Source organism: Patagioenas fasciata, chromosome 7 (genome assembly GCF_037038585.1).
Source record: "Patagioenas fasciata isolate bPatFas1 chromosome 7, bPatFas1.hap1, whole genome shotgun sequence".
Lineage (NCBI taxonomy): Eukaryota > Metazoa > Chordata > Aves > Columbiformes > Columbidae > Patagioenas > Patagioenas fasciata.
In genome coordinates, this window is record NC_092526.1 from 7,582,168 (window position 1) to 7,594,709 (window position 12,542).

Sequence of the window (12,542 nt, forward strand, 5' to 3'; positions counted from 1 at the left end):
CACTTCTCTAGATAGAGGCATAATTGTACATCAAAGCGCAAAAGAGTGCTGATGCATCCCCGCCCCCATGGCAGGAATGGAACACGAATTTTCATATTTTCACTGGAGGACAGAAGATGATTGGGTCCAGAAATGGACACTGTTAATGTCGTTTTGTCTCTATTGTAATGTTACAGGTTCGCTACATACGAATAGATGGAAGCGTTCCTTCTGCAGAAAGAATACATCTTGTTAATCAGTTCCAGAAGGATCCTGATACCCGGGTTGCTATTTTGAGTATTCAGGCAGCTGGTCAGGTAGGACAAAAAAAGAAAATACGTGAAATAAGAAACTTGAAGAATCGTAAGGACTGAAGTCATTGGAGACTGAAGTGATTTACCCAAGGTGGTTTTTCTTCACACAAAATGACTTTTCTAGGCTCATGTGTTCCTTTTTTTTGGCACTAATTCTTAACCCTTGTAAGCCTCTATTGAAATCACTTGAGCTGAAATTAAGGTAAGCAGCAGCATCTTATTCTTGAATAATTAGTGAAAACTCAGTTTCTCTGAAAGTACCAGATTAATAAATGTACTTTCCATAATGGAAAAACAGTATGCAGTCTTTGCACAATATTGAAGTATTTTTTGAATCTTGCTTACATGTATCTGAGGCCCAAGGAAGAAATCAGTGTAAGAGGCCCATCTGCTGTCGAGGTAGTCCAGCTTATTTCCATATAAAAATGTTCTGTACAACCGTTGTTTTACTTCAGATATTCCGTTCTTTGTGTGTGGAATCTTTTTTCTAAAACACGTCTACTTCTTTTCTTTAGGGTTTAACTTTCACTGCTGCTACTCACGTTGTGTTTGCTGAATTATATTGGGATCCAGGCCACATTAAGCAGGCAGAAGACAGAGCACACCGAATTGGGCAGTGCAGCTCTGTGAACGTTCACTTCCTCATCGCCAAAGGAACGATGGACACGCTCATGTGGGCAATGCTGAATCGCAAGGTGTGCGTGGAACAGAAATTAATAATCAAGAACTCACTAGGGTTAAGGTAGCACTTAAGTGCATGTGCCCAATAACATTCTTGCTCATCTGGTACACTCTCCTATACGACAAACTGGTACACCTAGGACTGCTAATCATTAAAGTGTCCATGTCTGTTCTGAATTAGTTTTTTCTAGTTTTTTGCTCCCTGTTGATCCAAAGATAACTAAGGTAACTCTTTTCCAAGATAAATGGGATGGTTCACATCTACAGGACATTGTTGCTTTATCGTCCTTCTAGCTTTTCTTTTCTCTGATTGTTCAATTTGCCACTTTAACATTTTTTGCACAATAATAACAGCTGGAGTTGGTTGGTTTTCTGGGGGTTTTGCTTGATGTGTTTGTTTTGGGGAGGGGGTTGAATCTTTGGGTTTTTTCGGTTTTTGTTTTTTAGCTGGATGAGTCTTGTGTCTCACTAAACTTCATTTCTGAGAGGCAGAAGCATTCTCAAATAATTCTTCTTCATCAGACCCAAGATTACAGTAATCTTGTCGTTTGGTGCCATTTTTCTCAAGTATTATCCAGTACTTGTTAGGAGGAGTAATTCCATCCTGCTTTCTCTCCTTGGAAGATCTTGAAGAGTTCACAGGACTAATTTGGCTGTTTTGCTTTTGTGACCTTTTGCAGCCTTTGATACCATTCATTAGTGTCTTCTTTCCATAACTGAGGTGTATTTGTATTCTGTCAGCTCTTGTTTTTTGACATTTCCAGAAGTGTCAACATTGAAAGAACTGCCTTTTAAACTCTAGTTGTCAGAATTATTTGAGATTGCGGTTACATGGGGTTTCTTCTGATGCAAACACTAGCTTGTGGTTGTTTCTGCATTTGACTCCCCCTGTGTTGAGCTCGTGCCAACAGATTGTGTCCGTATAGTTAGTGGAGAAACTGATAGCCATTTTTTAGTCAATATATTCTTCTCTTGCTGAAAAGTAATCACAACTTAAAGAATCTAGGTATTGCAACTGTATTTGACGTTCAGTTGGGGAATAAAGCTCTATATTCTAATTCCTGTAGGTGCCTCCAGATAAATCTCAGTCTCTTTAAACATGGCACAGATGGGTCTCAGTAAATCACCAGCTATTTACCATACAAAAGTTCTGTCACGGAACTGCTTCTTTTAATTAATACTACCTTTATTTGTTCCCATGTGCCAGGAAAAATGTGTAAACACTGTAGGAGATGTATACAATGGAGATATTCTCTTTTAACTTCAGTAAATACTGACATGTTGTATAGACCTTTTCAAAAGTCGCAGTGTGTTAAATATACTACTAATGGGTATTCTTGCAGAAATAGCTGCTGGAAGAGGAATAGTTTTAATCACTTAAGTTATTTTGAATTACTACAGAGTTTCTTACTTCGCAAATGCTGAATTAAGTTTGCAAGGGAAAGAAATTGAGTGAATACAGGTAAAGAAATTTGTTCCAACTTGTGAATTCCTTGGAAATGTTATGCAAGTCTTCTTTGTGCAGGCCAAAGTTACAGGCAGCACCTTGAATGGCAAGAAGGAGAAAATGCAGGCTGAAGAAGGTGATAAGGAGAAATGGGATTTTTTGAGTTTTGCTGAGACCTGGACCCCAAATGAAAGTCTAGAAGATCCCAAAAATGAACTTTTATTTACACAAGTAAGACTTGAAACTTATGTTCTTCTGTTTTCTTTCATTTAAAAAAATTATAACCATTGTTCACTTAAGCTTTCCATGCACTGTAGACTTTATTAAGGGAGAAACACTAGATAAGTGGGAAAAAGTAGTGTAAATTCCATTTTAAAAATTAGGTGAAGTTGGGGAAGGTGCTCTGCTGGGTATAAATGTCATCTGCAAGCTTCTGATGGGTCATTGTGTAATGTTTAGGTGACTGACCCACCCTCGGAGTCAGATAAAACCAAGTAATTTCTTGTTTAAATTACAGCTTTATTAGCTGTCCTGAATGTAGTTGGCTATTGTTTTAGAAACAATGTTTTAAAACCTTTTTTTTCTGTAATAGGCAGCATCACAAAAGGCACGTAGCATAGCAGTTGTGTATATTTGTTTTCTGGTAGTGCTATTTCAGAATTTTCATGAGAGTATTGAAAATACTTTTTACAAAACAGAAGAGGAATGTTGAATTGTTCTTTCTGCTAGCTGTTTGTTCTTAAAGAAGATAGCTTTTGTTTCTATCTCTAAACTAAAAACAGCTTCTTTATGTCATTTTAACAGCTTCTGATGCAATAATTGTAAGTCAAGTTTACTTATTTCTTTCCTAGTTTGAAAAGGAAAGACAGAACGACATACGGTCTTTCTTTTCCCCAAAATCCTCCACTGAGAAGAAACGCAAAATATTTTCTGATAATGAATATTTACATAATGCTTCAGAATCTTCCGAAGTCACAAAAGAGGAGGATGCAGAGAAGAGCAATGAAAACCTGGATTCCACAAGAATAATTGATGTGGATGCAATTTGTATTGAAAGTACATGTGAACGTGAAGCTAAAAGAGCAAAAAGAACAAGTGGATCTACTCCAGTCAACTCCAGTAAGAAAAAGAAAATATCTTTGACTGGAGAAAAGCTCTCTTTGTTTTCAGAAAAAAACAATGAAGTCTTTCCTTGTGGCTTAAATACCTCAAGCAAAAGTACAGCATTAAATGAAGTTTGGCACTGTGGTGCTTGCACTTATAATAATAATGAATTGCTCCCTTACTGTGAAATGTGCAATTGTCCTCGAAGCAGTAATGGTAAGTAATGTGTGCTGCAGAGAAAAATAGGCATTTTTTTGTTTCAGTTGTGATTAGTTTCAGAAAATACAGTATTTTTAAATGTATGAATATACACAAATCCAGGCAAACTATGAAGAATGGTGTGTTTACATGAATAGATACCTCTTTAAGTGATCCTCCTTAATTTTGCTTTCCCAAAGGATCTTTTACATTATCCTAATTTGAAACAAATGGAAAATTCAGGTAAGTGTTACCAGGATAGAAATTCAGTGAGGAAGAATATATGCTCAGTTTTCTTCGCAGCAAATGTAACTTTCCTTTGCTTTGAGGTTCACAGTTATTCTGAATCCAATTAAATGGCAAACTTTTTCTCTACCTGTCAGAACTGAATTCTATGGTATAAACGTTTTATATTGTATATTGGTATTGTATCTTTTTTGTGAGAGACATGACCTAGAAAATATGGCATTTCTTGCTCCAACAGGTTGGTGTAGATGTATTTTATTTAGTCTCTGGAAACTTAATAAAACATTTTTATGAATCTGTCCCCATATTCGCTATTTCAATTGCAAAGGAATGAGTAAGGTTATTTTTCTCTCTCTCTTTTATTTTATTGAAGTCTCTGTGCTTGTTTAAGTAAGGACAACTTCTGAATTTCACAGGTATAGATCAAAGCCTGGAAAACTACTTTGTGTGTTTACAGTATACAGTAACTGTGTATATAATATAGAATTGCTAACTGCATTATTTATTGCTTATATTTTGACATTAAGCTTCATGGATAAAATTGCATAAAAGTTTGTTCCATGTGTTTTTTCTGCTAATTTTAAAAGTAGCTCTAGCTTCCTAAGTGGTTGCACCATTAGGGAATAAAATGCAATATCTTTGTATTTCAAAGATGTGCTGTCTCCAGATGTGCATTGATTAGGTTCCTATTCGTACAGGTAGCATAAATAATTGCTTTTCTTGTTTCTTCATCTGTAGGTGAGAGAAATGGGGAAACTCCCACTCACCAGACTGAGGAAGATGATTTGTCAAAGGACTCCAGAAGAAATGAAGAGGGAGCAGTGTGCAATGCTGAAGATCGGGAAGAAGGTTTGGGGGAACCAGTGACCCAGCAATTTGTGGAAATCAGCAAAGAGGGAACTGTTGAAAATGAAAACATTGAAAAAAAGCATGGAGAAGGTAAAGTGGGGCTCCTATGAAAGAAAGATTCTGTGCCATTGTGGAAACCGTGTTAAATGCCTCTGGCATGAAAAATAGCTTTTAAATAAAAACCTATACGTTTGGAAGATGGGCAGAAGTTCACACACTAGCACATGACTTTTTCATTTTAGCCTGGGATGTTTATTGAATTTTGATGATTGATAAACCCAGCCTTTCCTTATGATTCCTGAAGCAATACCTTGTTTTTCGCTGGCATAAGAACTACATCAAACTAGCAAATGTCAAACTGTATAGTTTCACTGAGGCTTAGGATGGCATTTACTTATGTTCAGGACACCCACAGGCATAACAGAGGATAGGTAATTCAGAAGAGATAGAAGAATAAAACACACAGATATCCTCATAGCTTGCTGCTTGAGCTGTGTGTCTTATGTTATTCTGGAAGGAGATACAGAATCCTCACGTGGGGTATCTATTCTACTGGGTTTTGTTCCATGATTGCTGAGCATTTGAAGACAACATAAAAAGAAAGATTTACAATGTTAACACAAAAATGTGTTTGCATGTACAACAAAATGGGACATTTCACAAATAACTTCTTAAAAACATGTATGATATTATTTTTAATGTCTGACTAAAGACTGAATGAAATTATTTATGAAAAAACCTTTTTAATGCCAACATTGTTTCTCTTTGTAGGAGATGGAGATAAATCAGAAACGCTTCCAATATATGACGGTCTTATGTTTTGTGCAAGTAGGAATACTGATAGAATTCACCTCTATACAAAGGTAAACCTGAAATATGCGTGTTTGTTATAGTTCTTAAAATGACAAAGTAAAATGTTGCCCTATGCATATTCGCTGAAATGTACAAAAATTAGGTAGTTTATCATTCTAGTTCTTTTTCTCAGTGGAATTCAGTAATAATTCCCTAGACTTATAACTTCTAACTCTTCTCTTAGCTTACAAAATGGGGCTAATGCCTTAGATGTACACTCAGACCATCTATTAGAAATGCAAGTGATAGTTGTTTAAGATTCCTTTTTTTTATCACAGTGTCGTATCACGAACTATTTCAATAGAAGAACATTCAAAATAAAACTGACAGTGAATCCTGACAGGTTAAGTAAAAAAAAAAAATATATTGTCACTACATTTCCACACATATCGGTGCTATGTAGAAGTCAGTAACTTCCCAAATAAAACTCATTAACCTGCAATGGTAATGGGAGTACAGAAACTAGCAGATGGTAATTTTCCAGGGTGTTTTTCAAGGGGGAATCAGGACTTTCCAGTTCCTTCTTTTAAGGGATAGAAAGATTCACTGAGAAGAATTCTTCAAAGCTGCTGGATCGCTCAGTGTATTCAAGTACAACTGCAAAGCCTCACCAGTAACTGAGGGCAAGTCTTTGAGATAATGCATTTTTATTTGCCTAATGGATACAGCTGGGAAAAGGTCAAAAAGAGCGCCCTCTTATATCTGAAAACTTGTTTAATATAGGTTAAATGTACACTGCTTCTCAGCTTGACACATTTTACTCCAAGATATTGATGGATTTTGGGGTGGTGTTTGGGCAACTGTGTATTGGTCTGTGGTTTTTTTGGCTTGGGTCAGAATTTCATGATTCAGATACTGTTTGAAATCTTTCTGCTGGCCTGTGAGACACAGGAATTCTGCTAAAAGTTAAGTATCATAAACAACGATCCAGCTAAGAGTCTGAATTTCAATTATAATGAAGTGACATTCTTCAGTCTACGATCATTCATTTCCCTGGGAAATTCAGTGAAGAGGATTATAATTTCAACTTCTTAATTTAAGGCATTTTGTGTGTATGAACTACTTGCAAAGAAAAAGTTCAGATATTTGCAAAGTTAAAACTTTAGTCCTGTTTACTTTTACATATGTTAATGTGAACTGTGTTTCTTGCATCTGTGATATAATCATACATCTGTGGCTCTTTTTTTTCTGCAAAAGTCTTACCTTGGGGGACTAAATTTAATAGGAAGGGAAGATAACTCGCTTGAAACAGGTAATTTTTTGTTCTAGATTGTGCTACATTACATCTGTAAACAAAACTGTTTGTTTGTGTAGGATGGTGAACCACTGAATCATAATTTCATTCCACTGGACATACAGCTGGATAACTGGGAGGATTTACCAGAGGCTTTCCAGCATAAACGGAATCGTTCCTTGGTAAGAACAAATTCTACTGGCACAGTAATATCATATTTATTATGGAGTCCTTTGACTTTTTTTTTAAATAAATGCAGAACACTTCCAGACCTTGGGATCTAGGCACAGTTTCATCAATGCAAGTAGATCTTATAAATGTAGATGTGAATATTAATTATGCAGTCTGTTACTTTGGCAAATTTTGCTGCCTCCTGTTAACATTTCAGTGGGTGGAATCAACCAGGCATCATTTAGCTTCTCATTTACAGGATTAGTAACTAACATTCATAAGGCAACAAAATAGCATTTTAAAGGTTATGAATTAAATGGGGCACATTATGAATAAGAATGTGCTGAATTGTGTCAGAGCTGCAGTTCTGCGCAGGCCTTCAGTCTCATTCCTTCTTTTGGTCTTCTCACAGTTTTCCCAGCTCCACCGAGCTATTTGCTGGTCAGATCTTTGTGTGCTGCACTGAAATGCCACAGAAAAGAGGATGCCAGTATTGCCATAAAAACATATGCATAATTAAGATAATTCAGTGATCTGATTTCTCATTGTCATTAATTGCCTATTTACTGTAATCATTTTTATTACACATATTTTCACGACACTGTATTATTGTAAAGGGCTACAATAACCTCAAAGCAAGTATGTCAGAGGTTCTGTTAAGACTTTACAAGCTGGAAAACTGTGGGAAATGGACTGATACCTGGTTGGATTGAACAGCTCTTCCATTTCACCTGCCTTCCACGCTGCCACGAGGGGCTGCAGGCTGCAGACTGCTAATCCAGTGCTAGGCATGTATCCGAACGTTAGAGAAAGAAGAAAGGTGGTCTGTAAACCAAATTATTGTGTTGTTCAAGTAACAGGAGCTGAATTTCCTTTTCTGAGAGGGCTGCTGCACCAGGGAGAATGGCCACTGTGAGAAGAAAAATGTTCCTGAGAATACCAGCTGTTTGCATCCAGTTTGATTCTATAAACTCATAGCACTCTTTGACTGTAATGAAACGGTTCTGTGTAATGCCTGTAATGCTGCTGACAGTAGTGTTCTCTACCAGATACTGAGATTCGTGAAGGAGTGGAATCATCTAACAGCAATGAGACAGAAGATTGTCAGAAAAAGCGGTCAGATATTTTGTAGTCCTACTCATGCTGCAGAGGAGTTGTCTAAAAAGCAGTCAGTGGTCAGCAGCACTAAAAGGTATGTGGTGTTAAAGTTTTCTCTCTCTTACTAATTGCTGCAGGAAGTTTGATATATTTAATGCAACTTCAAGTGGCAACCAAGCACGGGGTAAATCTATTGGAATGGAAACGTCTGCTTTACTGTACCCTGATCAGCAGCTGTTCTGGCTTTGCTGCACATCTAAACATCTGCAATTTGACGGAGATTTCCATTGAACAATCATGACCTCAGAGACTCAAAAAGAGTCAGATAATCGTGTTGTTTTCCCCACCTGGAAGGAGGAACAAACCATTAGTAGCCATTGATGATCTAATGCTTTATTCATAAGTCACAGCCCACTCCAACCCTTTTTAATACTCATTTTTATTTAAGCAGTTCTGTTCTCTCCAGATGACCTTTTCCAAAACTACTGTTTTCCTTGCTGGTTGTTGCTGAAAAGGACTAGTGTTTAACCCTTAGGAAAACCTCAATTTACCTTTTTTCCACTTTCCTTTTTTCTCATACGCTACCTTGCCTGACAGACATTTGCAGCTTCAGGGTGGTCATTATTCTCCATAAAACTCCTGCGTACAGGTTAACTCACCGAGGTGCCTCTGTAAACAATCCAAGACCTTTTTATTCCTCTCGGTCCCTACTGTTAAATACTCCAGGGTCACTATTTTGGCTGCAGGTAAGAATTCAAGTAAATAAATAGAGTTTCTAATTCCAGTAACATAAGGAGAAGCAGCAGGTAGTAAGTGTTTCTTAAGTGGTTGCCCAATTGTTTCCTTCCATAAAAGTAGGAAAGATCTGTGACCCGTGTTAGACATGAGGGATGAACAAGCAGTAGCAATCTGGATCCAGCCAAGAGTGAATATTCTTTGAGGGAGATTGTTCTCTTTCTAGTACATTGACAGAATTCTGAATTATTTTAGGTACGTGACCAAGGAGGATGTAGCAGCAGCATCACTGAGCAAAGCGAGCAGCAGCGGGGGCAGCGTTCGCCTCATCTCCAAACCCACTGGGCTTTGGCTGAAGAGTGAAAATGCTTCTGTTGAACAATCAGGTCATTCCACAAAGTAAGTTTATTAATGCAATAAGATGATTAAGCTGTTTCTCTCCAGATTTTTTAAAGGTAGAAAAATTATTTGCTATGAGTGTTCACCTTGCTGAAGTACAGGCTTTCGATAAGAAACTTGCTGTAGTGCTCATGAGTTACGTCTTATTCTTCTAACAGTTTAGATTATGTCTGTTGTCTGCTGATAGAATTGCTAATTGAGTCTGATCAAAATGAAACAAGAAAACAGTTACGTGATTTGGTAAAGGAAAAAAGAATGTTGGCTTGGGCCTGGCTTGTGAGGTCAATAGCAAATTGGAGACACCAAGTTTTCTTCTCTTATGCCTCGAAATTTAGAAAAAGGGAGAACGTGAGAATTCTAGACAAAAAAATACCCTTTTAAAAGGTGTTATTACACGAGCTGTGTGTCCTGCCAGGACGTAAGCCTTGCTTAGAGTGGGAGGCTGCTAGGTGACTGTGGAAGTGGCGTAGAGAAACGAGGATGGTTCCTTTGACTTTTTTCCTCTGGTAAAAAGGGGCCTGAAACTGTTGACATTTGTATGTGTACAGCCCTGATAGATGCCACTGTTTCTTAATAAACACAGTGTCATTTCAGCCAATAATTCTGTGTAAATGTAGTAAGATGTGCAAGAGAAAAATCTGTCACATTGTCACATTTTCTTTAGATAGAAATCTAAACCAAGTAGATGATTGCACTGTGCAGCTGTCAACCTGAGCACTATCAGATGGTATTTCAACTGAAGTAGGTATTTCAGAGCATTAAAGACACCTAATGGAAACGTACAGTGCATAAAAACCTACTGAATTGCGTTGCTGATTATCTCCCTTATTATCAGCTGTACTCTGCTCTCTGCTAACAGGTTGCTTCCAGAAGACAGCAAAGGCCCCTCAGCTCTTTGTTCAGAACAGCAAGAAGCAGAAGGCTCCTGCCCACCCAAAGGCTACCTGCAAGCCCTGGACAGCCAGGGAAACCCGCTCTGCCTCAGCTGTCAGCAGCCAACTGTCCCATGCCAACCGGGCTGCCAGGCCTGGGACACGCGCTTCTGCTCGCACGCCTGCCAGGAGGACTTCTCCATTCGCTCCAGTCAGAGCTACCTCAGGACTAAAGTGTTTGAGATTGAACACGGCGTTTGCCAGTTTTGTCATCAAAACGCCCAGGAGCTTTACCTCAGCGTCAGAGATGCGCCCGTGAGTCAGCGGAAGAAACTTCTGGAGGGTTCTTGGATGTCTCACCTTCCGCTTGGACAGGTAATCGGTAACAGCTAACCTGTGTATTCCCACAGCAGATAGTGGAGAAAAATCCAAAATGTTGTTCTTACAGCTTGAAGATGAAAGGTTAAACCGGCATCAACAACAAAATAAGAAAAAACAAACTCTTAAATACAGAATTCCCCGATGTCTTCTAACACATTTTTCATTGCTGAAAGGCCCAGGCATCAGAATTCACATTCCTTACAGATGTGAATATTGCAGCCAGATTTACTTGAATCACACTTTGTTAACAAACCTGGTTATGAAACAATTTAAGACTAGATGTAGTCTACTAGTATTAGGTTATTCCTACTTTGGAGAATATACGGTGAGAGCTTAACAAAAGTCAGTTGTCCCAGCTCCTCTCAGTGTCACCTCAAATGCATTCCAGACTGCCACCATTCCTCTGGTGCTGATGGCTTCTTCACTGACTTGATGGCAGAACATTCCTATGGGAAGTGACATATGCCAACTATATTGACGGTTGTTTGCTCGTCCAGTGGGAGTAACGAAAAACTGCTGACGCTTGCTTTGTCTCTTGACGAACATTATGAATAGCCACTTCCCTGAATTACTTTCTTGTCTTATGGTGGAACATGTGGTTCAGAAGGAACATCTGACACTTGTGGTGATGTGTCCTTTGTTTACTGCAGCTGAATGAGATGATAAGGAACCCGACGGAAGGGCAGTTCTGGCAGGTGGACCACATCAGGCCCGTCTACAGCGGAGGAGGACAGTGCTCCCTGGAGAACCTTCAAACCCTGTGCACAGCCTGCCACAGAGAGGTCAGTGCGCTGCGCTCGCAAATCCTCACCCTCTCACAGGGACGTGTCATGGCACCTGCACTGGGGCGGTATTTACCACATCGCAGCTGTATTTTGGGCACAGGGATCGCCCCCGGGCTCCCCTTCTTTGCGCTAAACTGTTAAAATACAACCATTTCCTCAGGATTTAGGAAACTGTCACCTTAAACATTTGCATTGTGTTATCTGCTGCAAAATCAGACTGAGGTTGAAGAGCGCACTAATGCTTTCCCTGGAGTGCGCTGTTGCCAAGTGACACCACTTACTGAACACTCCCACCTTTCTCTTTTGCAGAGAACTGCAAAACAGGCCAAGGAAAGAAGCCAGATGAAGAGACGGTCTTTAGCTACAAAGTATGGCTGTGATATCACAAAATTTTTTGTGAAGCTGTAGAATGCAAACTATATTCAGTTACGTTATAACTCAGAAAAAACCAACCACAACCCAAACTTTATAGTCTATCATGCTGTTGGTAGAGGAAAAAATATGGAACTAAAACCAAGAAATCACTGTTAATGGTGATTGTCAGAGGGCCTTGGGTGAGTGCATTCGAGGTACTTGATCATGGTTATGTTTTTATGACCCTGTGCTTTAAAGCTAAATTTCTGTGGGTTATCTTAATGCAGTTTTGAAGCATTAGTGTTTTCCTATTATTGTGTAGTTACACCTGCAAGAATTTGAGGAAATTCTGCTGAAGCTTCAATTAGTCTTACATGGTTCAGTTGTATTGGGGACATTGTGGCCCAAGAAGATCTCTTAGATTATTTTCTTTGTTCATGTATCAAAATTACTGAAGAAACTACAGCCTCTGACCTCTATTATGACAGAAATCGCATAAGTGAGTGATTTGTCTCTTCTGAAACTGTCTTATACTTACAAAGCACATCGACAGCAGCCTTGGGAATGCAATTTGGCACTGGGCCTGACTTACATGACGTTAGCATTTAGAATTAATCTTTGTTGAAACCGGTTTTTACTTAAACCAGCTTGTATTAAAAACTTACTCATGACATGGAACAATAAATATTACTAATGATCTCATCAAAGGTAGTTTCTGGCAAATGGTATGGGTGCACTCTCTTTAACAGGAGTGCAGAGATGCTCGTTCTTTTTGACTGTTAATGAGACCTTTACAGTTGCTTCAAATAAATAAATTTTTCTCCTGATGATTTTTTTTATGCT

General features: G+C 38.5%; 1 protein-coding gene across 10 annotated transcripts in view; it reads left to right on the forward strand.

The window, feature by feature from the left end:
- ZRANB3 (zinc finger RANBP2-type containing 3) overlaps nt 1-12,526 on the forward strand; it is a 43,406-nt gene extending 30,880 nt beyond the window's left edge. For 9 of the 10 annotated variants that reach the window (XM_065841235.2, XM_065841232.2, XM_065841234.2 and 6 more), the window contains 12 exons: nt 177-296; nt 809-988; nt 2,500-2,652; nt 3,273-3,741; nt 4,708-4,908; nt 5,590-5,681; nt 6,985-7,086; nt 8,125-8,267; nt 9,164-9,307; nt 10,167-10,554; nt 11,211-11,342; nt 11,655-12,526. In XM_065841235.2, the coding sequence (XP_065697307.1) occupies nt 177-296; nt 809-988; nt 2,500-2,652; nt 3,273-3,741; nt 4,708-4,908; nt 5,590-5,681; nt 6,985-7,086; nt 8,125-8,267; nt 9,164-9,307; nt 10,167-10,554; nt 11,211-11,342; nt 11,655-11,753 (2,223 nt within the window). In that variant the 3' untranslated portion in view covers nt 11,754-12,526. The remainder of the gene's footprint in view (nt 1-176; nt 297-808; nt 989-2,499; nt 2,653-3,272; nt 3,742-4,707; nt 4,909-5,589; nt 5,682-6,984; nt 7,087-8,124; nt 8,268-9,163; nt 9,308-10,166; nt 10,555-11,210; nt 11,343-11,654) is intronic. The other variant, XM_071810765.1, reaches the window with a different exon arrangement.
- Nucleotides 12,527-12,542: the final 16 nt, after the last annotated feature.